This window comes from Lepus europaeus, chromosome 5 (assembly GCF_033115175.1).
Source record: "Lepus europaeus isolate LE1 chromosome 5, mLepTim1.pri, whole genome shotgun sequence".
In the NCBI taxonomy this organism is placed as follows: domain Eukaryota; kingdom Metazoa; phylum Chordata; class Mammalia; order Lagomorpha; family Leporidae; genus Lepus; species Lepus europaeus.
In genome coordinates, this window is record NC_084831.1 from 14,461,223 (window position 1) to 14,477,396 (window position 16,174).

Sequence of the window (16,174 nt, forward strand, 5' to 3'; positions counted from 1 at the left end):
GGTGATCCAGCCGATGAAAGACCTGTCTCTCCTTTCTCTGAAACTCTTTCAAATAAAAATAGATCTTAAAAGTTCTCAGACACCCAAATACTTAGGAATGAAATAATTGTCTTTGGGACTTGTTTTACAGCACTGGAGCGGCCCGGGTGGAAACACTTGGTACTTGCTGATACTTGCCGAGGCCGGATGACCACACGCGAAGTTCACCCTGCTGTGTGCTTGCGAGTCCCACAGGTCCCATTTTTTAAAAGGGAAGGGGGAACAATCCACCGTGAGTCAGCCCGGGCTAACGGCAAGGTTTGCTAACAGGAGTCCGTCAACCGCCACCTGACGGTGATGTCTCCCAGCGACTGTGGGAGGAGCCCAGGGCTTTGCGGAGGGTAAGGTCTCAAGGGTCAAGGCGACTGAACTTCACCTCCGCTAGGACGCTGACACTGCCTGTGACCCCCAACGCTGCCCTTTGGCCTCGGTTTTCCTGTCTATACGGACTCCTAGCCCACTGCGGGGAAACGTGAACTTAAAGGTGCGAAGGGTCTGGCACGTGGATGACAGGAGATACTCTGTAACTCCCACGTATTGCCCACAGTCGTTTACATGTAGAACCCGGCTGAACACACAACCCCTCCAACCGCCACCTAGGAGAGAAAGGTCAGCAAACTCCGCGCTGCGCAGGTGCGCGCACGTCGCGAACGGCCCCGGCGCCGCCCCGCCCCGCCCCCTGTGCCGTCCAGCCCCGCCCCGGTACCGCCCCCTGTGCCGTCCAGCCCCGCCCCGCCCCCGGCACCGCCTCCCGTACCGCCCAGCCCCGCCCCGCCTCGCCCCCGGCGGCTGCGCTTGCGCAGGGACACCGCCCCCAAGTTTGTTTGCCGGGACCCGGGTCCGGGACGCCCGTTTGGTGGGGCCGGGCCGCGGCGCCGCCATGGCGCTGCGACAGGCGCTGGGCCGGGGCCTGCAGCTGGGTCGGGCGCTGCTCCTGCGCTTCACAGCCAAGCCTGGTCCGGCCTGCAGCTGGGGGCGCCCCGGCCCGGCGGCGGGCTGGGGCCGCGTAGAGCGCCCGGGCCGGGACGCGGTGCCCGGCGTGCAGCGGCGCGGGGGCGGCTTGGGGCTCCCCGACCGCTACCGCTTCTTCCGCCAGTCGGTGGCCGGGCTGGCGGCGCGGCTCCAGCGGCAGTTCGCGGTGCGGGCTCGGGGCGGCGCGGGCCCTCGCGGCCGGGCGGTCTTTCTGGCCTTCGGGCTGGGCCTGGGCCTCATCGAGGAGAAGCAGGCGGAGAGCCGACGGGCCGCCGCGGCCTGCCGGGAGATCCAGGTGAGCGCGCTGGAGCCGGGCCCCGCACGACTGGAGCGGGGCCGGATCCGGGCGCGGGCCTGGGGCCAGCGGCGGTGGGACGGGAGTGGGGGCGGTCCTGGGGGCGGGGCCTGAGCCCGTGGGGGTGCGGGGATGGGGTGTGGGCGGGGCCGGGGAGGGGCGGGCCCTGAGCCGGAGGGGGTGTGGGCGTGGCGGTGGGCGGGGCTGGGGACGGATCTGGGCGCAGGCCCGGAGCCAGGCAGCGGTGGGACTAGAGCGGGGGCGGTCCTGGGGGCGGAGCCTGAGCCCGGTGGGGGGTGCGGGGAGGGCGGGCCCTGGGCCGGTGGGGGTGTGGGCGTGGCGATGGGCGGGGCTGGGGCTGGGGACGGATCTGGGCGTAGGCCTGGAGCCAGGCAGAGGCTCCTGGGGGCGGAGCCTGAGCCCGGTGGGGGTGCAGGGGGGATGGGGATGTGGGCGGGGCGGTGGGGCGGGGCCGGGCGGGCCCTGAGCTGCGGAGCAGGGCGGGGCCGGGGCTGATGGTTCTAGTCTATTTCGCCTAATATGGGGCCCGCGCCTCCCACTTTTACTGTTTCCCTGCCTCTCCCAGTTGTGGTTCCAGTTGCCCCGTGTAGGTTTTCTAAAATTCGATGACCGCTAAATCATAGCATTCCTATCCCTGGAGCTAGGTGTGGTCCCCAGTCTATGGAGGAGAAAGCGCTCAGGTAAAGTGACTTCCCCAAGGTCACACAGCCGCTGCAGGGCCGTGCCCGAAGCCTGTCCCCTTCGCCGAGACCCAGGCTGCTCAGCTCTGACGTCCTAGGTGACCTGTGCGGAGCCAGCCGTGCACCTGTAGTGGGGGAGGAGCTCCCTCTGTTTCTGCGCAGCCAGACGCTGTGCTGGTCGGGGTTCTCCTGCAGCCCAGCCAGTGAGCCGCGTGTTTAGAGCGGTTTATTTTAAGGCCTTGGCTCACGGCAGGTGCACGTGTCAGTCTTGCCGCATGGCCCCCAGGCCCTCTGCTGGCAGAATTCCCTTTTCCAGGGAGGTGCGTGTTTCTCATGGGCTCCGGAACCACTCCTTGTGTTGGTGCAGCCCCTGTGTCGTGGAGGTGGAGGCAGACGGTGACAGCGCGCGGGCCAAGGACCAGTCAGGGTCTCGCTGTCTCCTGGTTTCCAGTCCTGATTCCTCATGGCCATAGCGGCCGGCCTCTGCGCCCCGGGCAGTCTGGGTGACAGGTGACATCAGCCTCGTCCCCAGCCCCTGTCCTTGTCTGCTGCCACAGGCAGAAGCGCTGACGGGAACCTTGGAATCTTGCCTGAAACTGAAGGGACTTGGTGGTGCTCTGAGCAGACCCGGCCTCCCAAGCTGCAGTGCCTTCTCCCGAGCTCACACTTCCGCCTCCTGTGTTTTAAAGTCTCTACTTAGTTACCACTTGTTCCTACCACAGAATCCAGGGCTTGGATTTCTTTTGAACAAGATCAGCAGATGTTGCCATTCTAGTGCTGAAATTCCACCTGGCTCGCTCGGGGATAGAATAGTGGCTGCAGCCTTCAGATGGAGCTGTGTTAAAAAAAGGAAAAAGAGGGCCCGGCGCTGTGACGTACAAGGTTGAGCCTCGCCTGAGCGCCAGCATCCCATATGGGTTCTGTTTCAAGTCCAGGCTGCTGCTCCTCTGATCCAGCTCCCTGCTTCCTGGCCCAGGAAGAAGACCTGGTTTCGGTCTGACCCAGCCCTGACCATTACAGCCATTTGGGGAGTGAACCAATGGATAGAAGATCTCTGTTTCTCCCTCTCTTTCTCTCTGTAACTCTTTCAAGTAAATAAAATGAATCTTGAAAATAAAAAAGTCAGGGGCCGGCGCTGTGGCACAGCAGGTTAACACCCTGGCCTGAAGCGACGGCATCCCATATAGGCACCAGTTCAAGACCCGGCTGCTCCACTTCTGATCCAGCTCTCTGCTATGGCCTGGGAGAGCAGTGGAGGATGGCCCGAGTGCTTGGGCCCCTGCACCCACGTGGGAGACCTAGAAGAAGCTCCCGGCTCCTGGCTTCAAATCCGCACAGCTCCAGCCATTGCGGCCAATTGGGGAGTGAACCATTGGATGGAAGACCTTTCTCTCTCTCTCTCTCTCTCTGCCTCTCCTCCCTCTGTGTAACTCTGACTTTCCAATAAATAAATCTTAAAAAAAAAAAAGTCAAAACTCAGATGTAAGATAGGCAAAAGGCACGGGCGCGTTTGTCCAGGGGGCGAGTCAGATGGCGAGTTGGTGTGTGTGAAGGTGGGCGGCACCAGTGGCCATTGAAGAAATGCACAGGTAACAGAAGAGCCCAAATTAAAAAAGCGAATATACCAACTGCTAGGGGAGATACAGAGACACCAGATTGCTCAGCCATTGCTGATGGGCATCGACAATGGAGAAGAACTTGGCAGTTTATTTTATTATCAGAGTGAACATGGATTTACCTTACAACCGTTGCTGCAGTCTTGGTCATTTACCCCGGGGAACAAAAACATGTTCCTGCAAAGACTGTACACAGTCAGCTGCGCTGGAAAACTCCGGTGGTTCCTCAGAAGATTAAAGGAGAATCAAGCCTGGCTCCTCACTTGGCTTCTGAGGGTGTGCCGGAAGACATGGAAGCCAGGACAGGAACCCTCGCTCACGGCAGCACCGCTGTTAATGTGGTCCAAAGGCAGAAGCAGCCCGAGTGCCCGTCACGGGATGAGTGGACACACAGCGCGTGCCCTGTGTGGGGTGTTATTCCACCTGACAAGGGAGGAAGTGCTGTGGCGGTGCTGTGCCGGCGTCCCACATGGGCGCCAGTTCACGTCCCGGCTGCTCCACTTCTGACCCGGCTTCCTGCTAATGCGCCTGGGAAAACAGTGGAAAACAGCCCCAGTCCTTGGGCCCCTGCACCCACGTGGGAGACCCAGAAGAGGTGCCTGGCTCCTGGCTTCGGGTCATCCCAGCTCTGGCTGCTGCGGCCATCTGGGGAGTGAACCAGCAGATGGAAGACCTCTCTCTCTGTCCCTCCCTCCATGTAACTCTGCCATTCAAATAAATCTTGGAAAAGGGAGGGAACGCAGACCTTGCCCTATAAGGATGAACTTGGGGAGATGAGCTGTGGGGAGTAAGCAGTGATTCCACTCCTGGAGGTCCCCAGAGCATCAGGTACAGAGACAGAAAGGGCAAGGCTGGTTCCCGGGCGCTGCAGAGGGGGACTGGGGAGTTTCTGTTCACGGTGCAGTGTCTCCATCTTGCAAGGCGAATTAAGTTCAGGAGATGGATGGAGGTGCACGACAGTGTGAACGTGCTTAGCGCTGTCAGCTGGACCCTTCAAGATGGCTCACGTGAAATGCTCTGAAAGCTTGATTCATAAAGCCGAAATACCGAAACAACCCAGATGGCTCTGACGCGGGGATGCCACACAAGCGGTGCATCCATAATGAAATACTCTGAGCCGTGAAGACAAGGAAGCAACTGTGGATCCAGGTGACAGCCTCACTGAGCCTCGAGGGCGTTATTCTCAGTGAGAGAAGTCCCAAGGGCTTACACACCAGAGGGTCCATGCCCATACGTTCCCTCCAGGCCGGAACTGTGGAGAGGGAGGACAGCTCAGGGGTCCAGGACAGGCTGAGAGCAGTGTGAAGGGGTCCTCCCCCATCCATGGAGCAGTTCTACATCCTGACGGGTGGTGGTGGCAGGAATCTGTACATGGGGTACAGTTGCTTAGGGACACACACACACACACACACACAGTACAGGCTAAAAAAAGTGACGGGCTGGCACTGTGGCATAGCCAGTTAAGCAGCCATGTGCAGTGCCGGCATGCCATATGGGTGCCAGTTTGAATCTTGGCTGCTTCACTTTTTTTTTAAGATTCTATTTATTATTTATGTGAGAGGTAGAGTTACAGACAGTGAGAAGGAGAGAGAGAAAGGTCTTCCATCTGCTGGTTCACTCCCCAAATGACCATAAAGGCTGGAGCTGGGCCAATCCAAAGCCAGGAGCCAAGAGCTTCTTCCGGGTCTCCCACATGGATGCAGCGGCCCAAGCACTCGGGCCATCTTCCACTGCTTTCCCAGGCCATAGTAGAGAGCTGGAGCAGAAGTGGAACAGCTGGGACTCAAACCAGTGCCCATGTGGGATGCCAACTCCGCAGGCGGAAGAGATTAACCTGCTGTGCCAAGCGCTGGCCCAGCTCCACTTCTGATCCAGCTCCTTGCTCGTGCGCCTGCACCCACTCGGGAGACCCAGGTGGAGTTCCAGACTTGTGGTTTGGCCTGGCCCAGCCCTGGCCGTTGGAGTCATTTGGGGTATGAACCAGCAGATGGAAGATCCCTCTCCCTCTCCCTCTCCCTCTCCCTCTCCCCCTCCCCCTCCCCCTCCCCCTCCCCCTCCACCTCCACCTCCTCAGTAAATGAATCAATCTTAAGAAGGTGATAACTGAGTAAACTCTTGCTGGTTTCGATGCTGTGCTTCTGCTACGTGAGCTGTCACCATCGGAAGCTGGGTAAAGGGTACAGAAACACTTTGGACTGGGTTGTGGTTGTTTTTGTCACTTCCTTAGAGTCTATTAATTATTTCAAAGAAAAAAGTTTAAAGAAAAAGAGGGGTGGGCATTTGGCCCCGCAGGTGAGACAGCCATGTCTCAGAGTGTGCAGTGGGTGCCAGCTGTGACCCTGACTCCGGCTTCCTGCTGGCGCAGACCTGGGGGGGGGGTGGCAGGTGATGGCCCAGTGATTGGTCTCCTGCCACCCGCGCAAGAGGCCTGGATTGAGCACCCGGCTTCAGCCCTGGCCCAGCCCCGGCAGGACATTTGGGAGTGAACCAGAGGATGAGAGCATTTTCACTTACTCTCATTCTGTTTCTCAAGTAAGTAAAAAATGTAAAAAAAAAAAAAAAAGTGAATAATACTCTTTTTTTTTTAAAGATTTTATTTCTTTCAGAGGTAGAGTTACAGACAGAGAGAAAGGTCTTCCATCCACTGGTTCATTCCCTGGATGGCGGCAACATCCACAGCTGGGCTGATCCAAAGCCAGGAGCCAGGAGCTTCTTCCGGGTCTCCCACGTGGGTGCAGGGGCCCAAGCACTCGGGTCATCTTCCACTGCTTTCCCAGGCCACAGCAGAGAGCTGGATAGGAAGTGGAGCAGCTGGGACATAAACTGGCACCCATATGGGATGCCGCTGCTGCAGGCGGAGGCTTAATCTACTACACCATAGCACCGGCCCCGAATAGTGTTTTAAAAAAAAAACTTAAAAATATACCTCCTTTTCAAAGCCATAGTTGGTACAGAATTGCTCCACAAAATACTGCTTCAGGGCCGGCAGTGCTGGCATCCCATATGGGCACCGGTTCAAGTCCTGATTGCTCCACTTCCGATCCAGGTCTCTGCTGTGGCCTGGGAAAGCAGTGGAAGATGGCCCAAGTCTGTGGGCCCCTGCACCCATGTGGGAGACCCAGAAGAAGCTCCTGGCTTCAGATCAGTGCAGCTCTGGCCATTGCGGCCACCTGGGGAGTGAACCAGCGGATAGAAGACACATCTCTCTCTCTCTCTCTCTCTCTCTCTCTCTCTCTCTGCCTCTGCCTCTCTGTAACTCTGCCTTTCAAATAAATAAATAAATCTTTTTTAAAAATACTGCTTCCTATTCTTTTGTAAACAACTAGGAAAGGGAAGATAGACTTGAATTTTATTAAAATGTTCAAAGTTACAGTGCTAAGTATGTTAGCTTATAGAGTGAATTCATGACTCGGGTGAGCCAGACAGAGGGAGGCCATAGAAGTGGGCTCTGAGGACGGCATGAGCGCTGGTGCAGAGAGGGGCCACGCAGGACCAGTGCCGCCACCACGCAAGGCAGCCTGGCACGACACCAGGGTAGGTGTCGGAGAACCTCACGGCAGGTCTGGATGGCACAGTGACACGGGAGAGCAGCACAGATCAGTCTGGTTCAGAAACTGAAGGCGTAAGCATGGGAGGCCTGGAGATGGGTGCTACAAAGGTGGGTGCGCCCTCGTGTCCACGGGTGACTGACGAGAGTCGGGAGGGATCGGCAGAGGAGACCCTCCGAGAGGAAGCAGCGCCTGGGCGAGTGAGGTGATGGCACTGCGTCTGACGTGGAGGCGAGCCCGGGGTCTCGGCGGATAGGCTGTCTCCCCAGCACCACGCAGGGCCCAGCAGCCACCTGCCCCTGTCAGAACCGGTACTGGACCCAGTGGCCCCTCAGAGGCCCGAGAGACTGCAACAGCCAGGCAGGGCTGAGTGACCGCTCCGGGGCGCACCTGATCTCACCCGCTTGCCTGCCACAGAGCCGGGGCCCTATGAGGAGCCGGCTGCACTGTCAGGCGGCCGCAGGACTTGGGGGGAGCCCCGGGGAGCAGTCAGGCCCAATGCGTTGCGGTTGGGTTTTTATTGACTCTGGGACTGTGGGTGTGCGGCCCCTGCCTCGTTACACCTCTCCCCACCTGCTCTCTTCCTTCCCTGCCCGGCTCCCTGGTTCCCTGGCTCACGGAGTGCTCTCTTCCTTGCAGGCCATCTTCACCCAGAAAAGCAGGCTGGAGGCCGACCCGCTGGGCACCAGGCGCCGGCAGGGCTTCCAGCTGGAGGAGTACCTGATTGGGCAGCCCATCGGGAAGGGCTGCAGCGCCGCCGTCTACGAAGCCACCATGCCCGCCTTGCCTGTGCGCCTGGAGGTGGCACAGGGTGCCTGGCGCCCGGGGAGCGGCCTGGATCCCGTGGCAGCAGGAGCCCGGGAGACGCACGCTCCCGCCGCCCCTGCCTTTCCCTTGGCCATCAAGATGATGTGGAACATCTCGGTAAGGGCGGCCTTTCCTCTGCCGAGTCGGCGTGGCCCACAGTGCGGGGTCTTGGTGGGCCCTGGGGAGGGTCCTCCGGGCGGGAGCTAGGGAACGTGTGGCCCCACTCCCTCGCCATCTCTCATGGGGTCCAGAGCTCCCTGGACTGAGCAGCTCAGGGTGGGGCCTCGGGTCCTGCCCCTGGAGCCAGCTCCTGGGAGATGCCAGTGCAGTGGGTCTGTGGGTCACGCAGGAGCGAGTGCCCGCACCAGTGGCTTCCAGACCATCGGTGGGCTCACGCCAGGCCGGCCATTGCCTGGGACCACCTTGCTGGCCAGGAGCGCCCCGCTCCGCCCCCCCCCCCCCCCCCCCAGATGGAGGCCTTGCCTGTCAGCCCTGCTCTCAGCTCTCAGAAGGACTAAGGCCCTGGCAAGTAGAATACCTAACCCCACAAGGGTGTGGGTCTGTCTGTTTAGAGGAATCTTTCCCCACCCGTCGCTGTTGGGTTTAGAGGATTAACCCATAGCTGGTGCGCCCCTGCTCAGAACACGCACCCACGGCGGAGGCGGAGAGCGGCACCGGCGCGCACAGTTTCTGGTTGGGATGCGGGCCTCGGGGCTGGGAGCGATGAGGCTTGGCTTCCCACCTCACAGCGCTGCCTCCGCCTGAAGGTCAGAGCTGGCCCCAGGCACGCGGCCGCGTCTGTGTAACCCTGGTCTCTCCTGCTGCCGCTGCAGGCGGGCTCCTCCAGCGAGGCCATCTTCAGGACCATGAGCCAGGAGCTCGTCCCAGCCAGCCGAGTGGCCCTGGCCGGGGAGTACGGAGCAGTCACGCACAGGTGAGCGCCCCTCCCCGCCAGGCCAGCTGAGTTCTTCGAGAGCCAAGTCATCACCTGGGTCCCAGCACTCAGCGCGATGCCAGATGTGACGCACAGCAAGCAAATGTTTCCCGAACAATTTGATCAGGGCGGGTTTTCAGTCGGGGGAGAATTTAGCTTGGCAAAGATTTCAGATCACGTGGCCCCAGTTGATACAGATGGCGAATTCACATCAGAGCAGGGGAGAAAGGCCACTCAAAAATGCCCAGTTCCAAATGCTGGGGAAATGGATGAGGCCCCGGACTCCTCCTAAGCGGTGTGCAGCGCCACCTAGTGGCTACGCCCGCGCACCCTCCACAGGAGGGGCCGTTGCACCAGCAGCTGCCCTGTGCTGCCGGCACCAGGGGATGGAAAAACCCAGAGTGCTGTGTCCTGGGTGTGGGCAGAGCCAGCGCAGAGCAGAGCCAGTGTTGGCGGTGCCAGGGCAGCGTTTGCCCCTCCCTGCGGGGGCCAGGCCACACAGAGGGAGCGCAGCGTTCCGAGGTGTTCTCAGCCGAGGGAAGAGCCGATTGGACGGTGCACGGCAGCCTGCAGGCCGGGCCGGCTCTGCAAATGCCCATTGGGTCAGCGGCGCCCCCCAGGGAGCTGCGGGACAGCTGCGGTGCTGGTGACCGAGTGGAGGGCTGGCTTCCCCATCTCAGACCTGAAGACAGGAAGACAGCGACGTGAGGGGATAGGCATGGAGAAGCCCTCTGTGGCCTGGAAGGGTCCCGGGCGACTGAGTCCCTGCTGGGCCCCAGGAGCCGCGGCTCAGGTGGGCGTGGTGCTGCCGCCCTCCCCTCCCCAGCCCTCTGTGCAGGAAACAGCTGCCCAGGGGGGACGTGAATCCTCAGTGCTGTGAGGTCACCTGCCCGACGCCCATCTGTCATTTCACACCATGAATCATCATCCAGACTCCCCCCTCCCCCAAGACTGATTGATCTTCACAGTCAGTTGCAGAGAAGGGGGGAGTCAGAGAGTCTTCCATCTGCTGGTTCACTCCCCAGACGGCTGCCACGGCCAGCACTGGGCCGGAGCGAAGCCAGGAGCCTCCTCTGGGTCTCCCACAAGAGTAGGGACCCAAGCACTTGGGCCATCTTCTTTTTTTTTTTTTTTTTTTTTTTTTTTTTTTTGACAGGCAGAGTGGACAGTGAGAGAGAGAGACAGAGAGAAAGGTCTTCCTTTTGCCGTTGGTTCACCCTCCAATGGCTGCCACGGTAGCGCGCTGCGGCCGGCGCACCGCGCTGATCCGATGGCAGGAGCCAGGTGCTTCTCCTGGTCTCCCATGGGGTGCAGGGCCCAAGCACTTGGGCCATCCTCCACTGCACTCCCTGGCCACAGCAGAGAGCTGGCCTGGAAGAGGGGCAACCGGGACAGGATCGGTGCCCCGACCGGGACTAGAACCCGGTGTGCTGGCGCCGCAAGGCGGAGGATTAGCCTAGTGAGCCGCGGCGCCGGCCTGGGCCATCTTCTACTACTTTCCCTGGCACATTAGCAGAGAGCTGGATCGGAAATGGAGCAGCCAGGACTTGAACTGGCACACACATGGGATGCCAGCATTACAGGTGGTGGCTTTGCCCACTATGCTACAATGCCAACCCACCATGTAGTCTTTTTTTTTTTTAATATTTATTTATTTATTTATTTGAAAGGCAGAGTTACAGAAAGGCAGAGAGAGAGAGAGAGATCTTCTGTCTGATGGTTCACTCCCCAGATGGCTACAACGGCCAGAGCTGTGTCAATCCGAAGTCAGGAGCTTCTTCCAGGTCTCCCACATGCGTGCAGGGACCCAAGGATTTGGGCTGTCCTCCACTGCCTTCCCAGGCCGTAGCAGAGTTGGATCAGAAGTGGAGCAGCTGGGTCTCGAACTGGCGCCCATATGGATGCCAGCAGGCTGCAGCTTTATGCGCTACACCACAGCCAGCCCCCTACCATTTAGTCATAAATCAGACGTCTTTGTAGATTCGCTGCCGTCCGGCTGTGCCATAGGTGCTCTGCGCGGTAAATATCCATGGAGTGCAGGACGGCTGTGGCGGGAGCAGCTCTGCCCACAGCCCCCGGGCGTGTGTCCCCAGCCTGCACCCTCCTAGGAGCCCCCCGTGGTGTGCACCTCCTGCTTCTCCGTCATCTGTCTGCACTTACCCGCTCCACTCCGCCATGCTGCCCCAGGACGGACGGCTCCTGACGCTGCAGCTTAGCACGTGCGTGGCCGCACCCCCCACCGACTCCCATGTTACTGTAGACCCATTGCCCTTGGAGCAGGCACCCGTCCTGGGGGCTGGTGCCCGGCAGGCAGCCCCTGGGTCTCAGCCAGGATGTCAGCTGGGCTTCCTGGAGCAGGTGTGGCAGGCAGGCAGCTGAACTCCCTGCTGCCGAGTGCATCTGTGCCCGTCAGTCCCCCCACAAAGGCGGCGCTGGAGCCTGGAATCGGGTCAGCTCAGGCCAGGTCCCTGCCTTAACCATTGCACAGTGAAGTCAGTGGGCCCAACCCTGGTGCATCACGGTCGCCTGGGCTGGGACTCCCCGGCCTGCTAGCACCTTGTCTGTGCTGCGTGACAGCTAACAGACGTGACCCTAGGCACTTGACCCACTCAGCAGCCTCAGTGTACCGGCTGGCCAAGGGCTGGCCCGGGGGGGAGGAGGGGCAGACCTGGAACCCACGCCAGGCAGTCTGATTCCGGGGCCTCTTGCCCACTGTGTTCTGTCCCTGGGAAGCAGAGCCGGGCAGTGGGGAGAGGGCCACAGGGTGTGTGTTCCCCACCATCTCGGCAGATACTAAATCTACAAAAATATTTGAGTAGTGGATGGAGGAGTGCCAGAGCTTGCTGTGGCCTCAGGCTGTTTCCTTTCTTACTGTCGTGTCTGGTCCTGGCCACTCGGCCGAACAGAAAATCCAAGGGACGTCCCAAGTGGCTGGCCCCTCACCCCAACATCATCCGGGTTTTCCGCGCCTTCACCTCCTCTGTGCCACTGCTGCCGGGGGCCCTGGTCGACTACCCTGACGTGCTGCCCCCACGCCTCCACCCTGAAGGCCTGGGCCATGGACGGACGCTGTTCCTTGTCATGAAGAAGTGAGTGACGGGCGCCCCTGCGGGAGGACGGCCGTGCAGAGGGACAGGGCTGCCTGGAGAGCTGGTCCCTTTGGGGTGGCCATCATGGAAGAAAGCTCCTGGGTGACTGTCCCTGCTCTGTGGCTGGCCTTGCCCTCTTCACCCTCTGTCCCGCCCAGCGATGCTGTAACGGGCGTCTCAGTGACCGTGTGGAGCCCAACATCCTAAGTTCCATGTGGGGGCGGGACAGAAAGACAGCTCCGGGAAGGGGAAGAGGGGAGGCGGAGCCTAACGGTGATGTGCCCTCGCCACCAGCTACCCCTGCACCCTGCGCCAGTACCTTCGCGTGAACACCCCGAGCCCCCGCCTGGCCACGGTGATGACCCTGCAGTTGCTGGAGGGCGTGGCTCACCTGGTACAGCAGGGCATCGCACACAGAGACCTGAAGTCTGACAACATCCTCGTGGAGCTGGACGCAGGTGGGCGCAGCGGGGGATCTGCAGGCACGGGGAACCCCGGGGGCCCCCTGTTCAGCCCTCTGGGGAGCAGACACCCATCCAGGCCTTGCCGAGCCAACACAGGGCGGGGCACGCCAGTCACTGACCTCTGCCCGCTTCGTCTTCCCAGACGGCTGTCCCTGGCTGGTGATCACCGACTTCGGCTGCTGTCTGGCTGACGAGCACGTCGGCCTGCAGCTGCCGTTCACCAGCTGGTACGTGGATCGGGGCGGCAACGGCTGCCTGATGGCTCCGGAGGTGAGTCCCGCCGTACGTCCTCGGCGTCGGCAGCAGCTCGTCCACCGGTTCCCACCGAGTGACCGGGCGAGACCCGAGCCCTGGGGCTTAACCCCACACCTCCACCTCTGAGCCGTGAGCTGGCACAGGTGCCTTCCCTTTGCTTTAACCTGTCCCCAAGCCAGTTCCTCCGGGCAGCTCACTCAGATCCTTCCCGTGAGTCGGGGGACCTGCCCGCAGCATGACTCGGCTCCTGCTTTCTGATCAGGTGTCCACGGCCTGTCCTGGCCCCAGGACAGTGATTGACTACAGCAAGGCCGACGCCTGGGCAGTGGGCGCAATTGCCTACGAGATCTTCGGGCTCGCCAACCCCTTTTACGGCCAGGGCAGGGTCCGCCTTGAGAGCCGCAGTTACCAGGAGGCCCAGCTGCCTGCCCTCCCTCCGTCGGTGCCACTGGACGCCAGGCAGCTGGTGAAGTCCCTGCTCCAGCGAGAGCCGGCCAAGGTGAGGCTGCGCCCAGGCTCCTTGGGGACTGTGTGGACGGGAGCCGCATTCACACCCCGGGTCAAAGGACGGGTTTGGCCCAGCACCGCAGGGACACACAGATCCCCTCTCATACAGACAAAGGCCCCTTACAGAGAGCTGGAAGATTTCATTGGGGGGGGGGGGGGGGGCAAGCCACCGAATCAGTAGAGTTCTCAAATCCTTTTTAAGATTTATCTATTTGGGCCGGCGCCGTGGCCTTAACAGGCTAATCCTCCGCCTTGCGGCGCCGGCACACCGGGTTCTAGTCCCAGTTGGGGCGCCGGATCCTGTCCCAGTTGTCCCTCTTCCAGGCCAGCTCTCTGCTGTGGCCCGGGAGTGCAGTGGAGGATGGCCCAAGTGCTTGGGCCCTGCACCCCATGGGAGACCAGGAGAAGCACCTGGCTCCTGCCTTCAGATCAGCGCAATGCGCCGGCCGCGGCGGCCATTGGAGAGTGAACCAACGGCAAAAAGGAAGACCTTTCTGTCTCTCTCTCTCACTATCCACTCTGCCTGTCAAAATAAAATAAAATTAAATTTAAAAAGATTTATCTATTTGAAAGTTAGAGAAAGGGAGACCTTCCACCTGCTGATTCACCCTCCAGATGATTGCCAACAGCCAGCACTGGGCCAGGCCACAGCCAGAGCCAGGAGCTGCTTCCAGGTCTCCCATGTGGCTGCAGTGGCCCAAGCCCTCGCGCTATCTTCCACTGCTTTCCCAGGCCATTAGCAGCGTTGGAACTGGAGCAGCCAGGACTCAAACCTGTGCCCATTTGGTGCCAGTGTCACAGGCCGGGGCTTTACCTGCTACACTGCAGTGCGGCCCCCAGAGTTCTGGAATCCTAACAATTCTTTTCTTGGCTTTAATTGCCTTAAGGTCACTGGGGTGGGTGTTGTGACACAGCGGGCTGGGCTGCCGCTTGCAGTGTCCCCCTCCCGCGTCCAGTGCTTGGTGTCAGTCCAGGCTTCTCTGCACCTGACAGCTCCCTGTAAATGCTCCCAGGGGCAGCAGGTGATGGCCTGACCTCTCGGGTCTTTGCCACCACATGGGAGACCCAGACGTGGGCCTAGGCTCCCGGCTTTGGCCTGGCCTGTGCCTGGCTACTGTGAGCATTTGGGGAGTGAACCAGCAGACGGATCAGTCACTTGTGCGTGTGGGTGTGCTCTCTCCTGTCTCTCTGCTTTCAAGTAAATAAACACAACAGAGATGCACTGAGAGCCAAGACAGATCTTCCTTCCGCTGGTTCACTCCAAGTGGCCACAATGGCAGGGGCTGGGCCAGGCCAGAGCAGGAGCCTGGAACTCCGTGGGTCTCCCATGTGGGTAGCAAGCTCTTAGGCCATCTACTGCTGCTTCCCACGCACTCTGGCAGGGAGCTGGGTCAGCAGTGGAGCAGCTGGGACTCAAACCAGCGCTCCTATGAGATGCTGGCATTGGCAGGCAGCAGCTTACCCTGCTGTGCCACTTCGCCAGCCCCCAGACAGGTCTTTTTTAAAAAATCACTAAGTGGGAAAAGGACACAGTTTTCAGAAATGCTTGACGATGGGCCTCGTGGCTGATGGAAACAGCCAGACCCAATCAGACAGATGGGGACACCACAGAGCAGGTCTGGACGTTGTGAAATCAACATTAACGGAATACAGTCAAGTCCCAGCTGGGGGCCAACCTGGTACACAGCTGAGGGACACCTGCCACCGACCGCTCACGGCCCACGGGAGGTGTCAGTGAAGGTTTAATAGTTAACAGCCCCACCTGGAGTGGTGAGGCCACACCCACCCCGGTGCACATACATGTGTGCTCCCCCCCCCCCCCCCCGCGCTACACACATGGAGGGACAGCAGCCAGGATCTGTCAGTGGGGAGCGGGGAGAGGGTAGGTCTGGGCAGCTGCGGGCTCCTGAGCCTCAGTTTCCCTTCCTGTCGCAGAGGCCGTCCGCCCGAGTTGCCGCCAACGTGCTGCACCTAAGCCTGTGGGGGGAGCAGATCCTGGCGCTGAAGAATCTGCAGCTGGACCGGGTGGTGGGCTGGCTCCTCCAGCAGTCAGCCGCCGCCATGCTGGCCGGGAGGAGCTGTGTGGAGACAAAGATGAAGGTGCTCTTTCTGGCCAGCCTGGAGTGTGAGCCGCTCTGCCAGGCGGCCCTGCTGCTCCGCGCGTGGAGGGCGGCCCCGGGGCAGCTCTGCACGTAGCTGGCGACCAGAGAGCCTGGCAGCGTCTGTGTTGTGCAGGTGTGTGCATGCTGAGGGTGGGCTCCTGTGTGAGCAGGTGGGGCTGGAGATGGATGGCAGGGGGCTGGGCAGCCACTGGGGAGGCCACGTTCAGAGAGTGGCCTCACCCCAGCTGTGTGACTCGGAACGGGCGCTATGAGCCGTGTGCACCTCGGTTCTGGCTAACAAGACAACATTGCTCTAAACGAGGGTGTGGTCAGCTTTCCACAGAGGGCCAGACCGCGGCTAGCCACGAACACACAGGTGAACAGCAGGGCGCAGCCAGGCTGCAGGGGGTCCACACCGAAGGCAGCGGCTGTCCTGGCCAGAGCGGCTGTGACACTGGCCTCACCCACATAGGCCACCTGGGCAGAGGCGAACACTTGCATGAGGCAGTGTATTCGGTGGGAGGCCTGCAGGGACTGGGGGTCGGGTGGACCACGCATGCAGTCCATGTCTCAACAGCCCGGTGTGTTGGAGAGCGCATTGCTCCTCCCGCTACTGAACGAATCCTGCCCAGCGGCAGTGAGAAATGCCGTGGAATAGCTCTGGTATTTAGACGTGCGATTCCCCACTGTGCAATATTAAATGCAGTTACTCCTGCAGACACGAACGCGGCTGGAACGGAGTGTTGCTTCCATTCTGACACCCTAAATGTGAGAAGATTTTGCAGGGCAAGGTCACTGGGGAGGACTGCGATTTATGTGGGTTTGGGAACACAGCTATTGCCTAA

At 60.6% G+C, this 16,174-nt stretch overlaps 1 protein-coding gene across 1 annotated transcript; it reads left to right on the forward strand.

Moving 5' to 3' along the window:
- Positions 1-866: 866 nt before the first annotated feature.
- PINK1 (PTEN induced kinase 1) lies at positions 867-16,054 on the forward strand. Its single transcript, XM_062190558.1, has 8 exons — positions 867-1,306; positions 7,811-8,095; positions 8,812-8,912; positions 11,819-12,001; positions 12,296-12,459; positions 12,608-12,735; positions 12,983-13,219; positions 15,163-16,054. The coding sequence occupies exons 1-8, from the start codon at positions 920-922 to the stop codon at positions 15,421-15,423; spliced, it is 1,746 nt and encodes a 581-aa protein (XP_062046542.1). The 5' UTR covers positions 867-919; the 3' UTR covers positions 15,424-16,054.
- Positions 16,055-16,174: the final 120 nt, after the last annotated feature.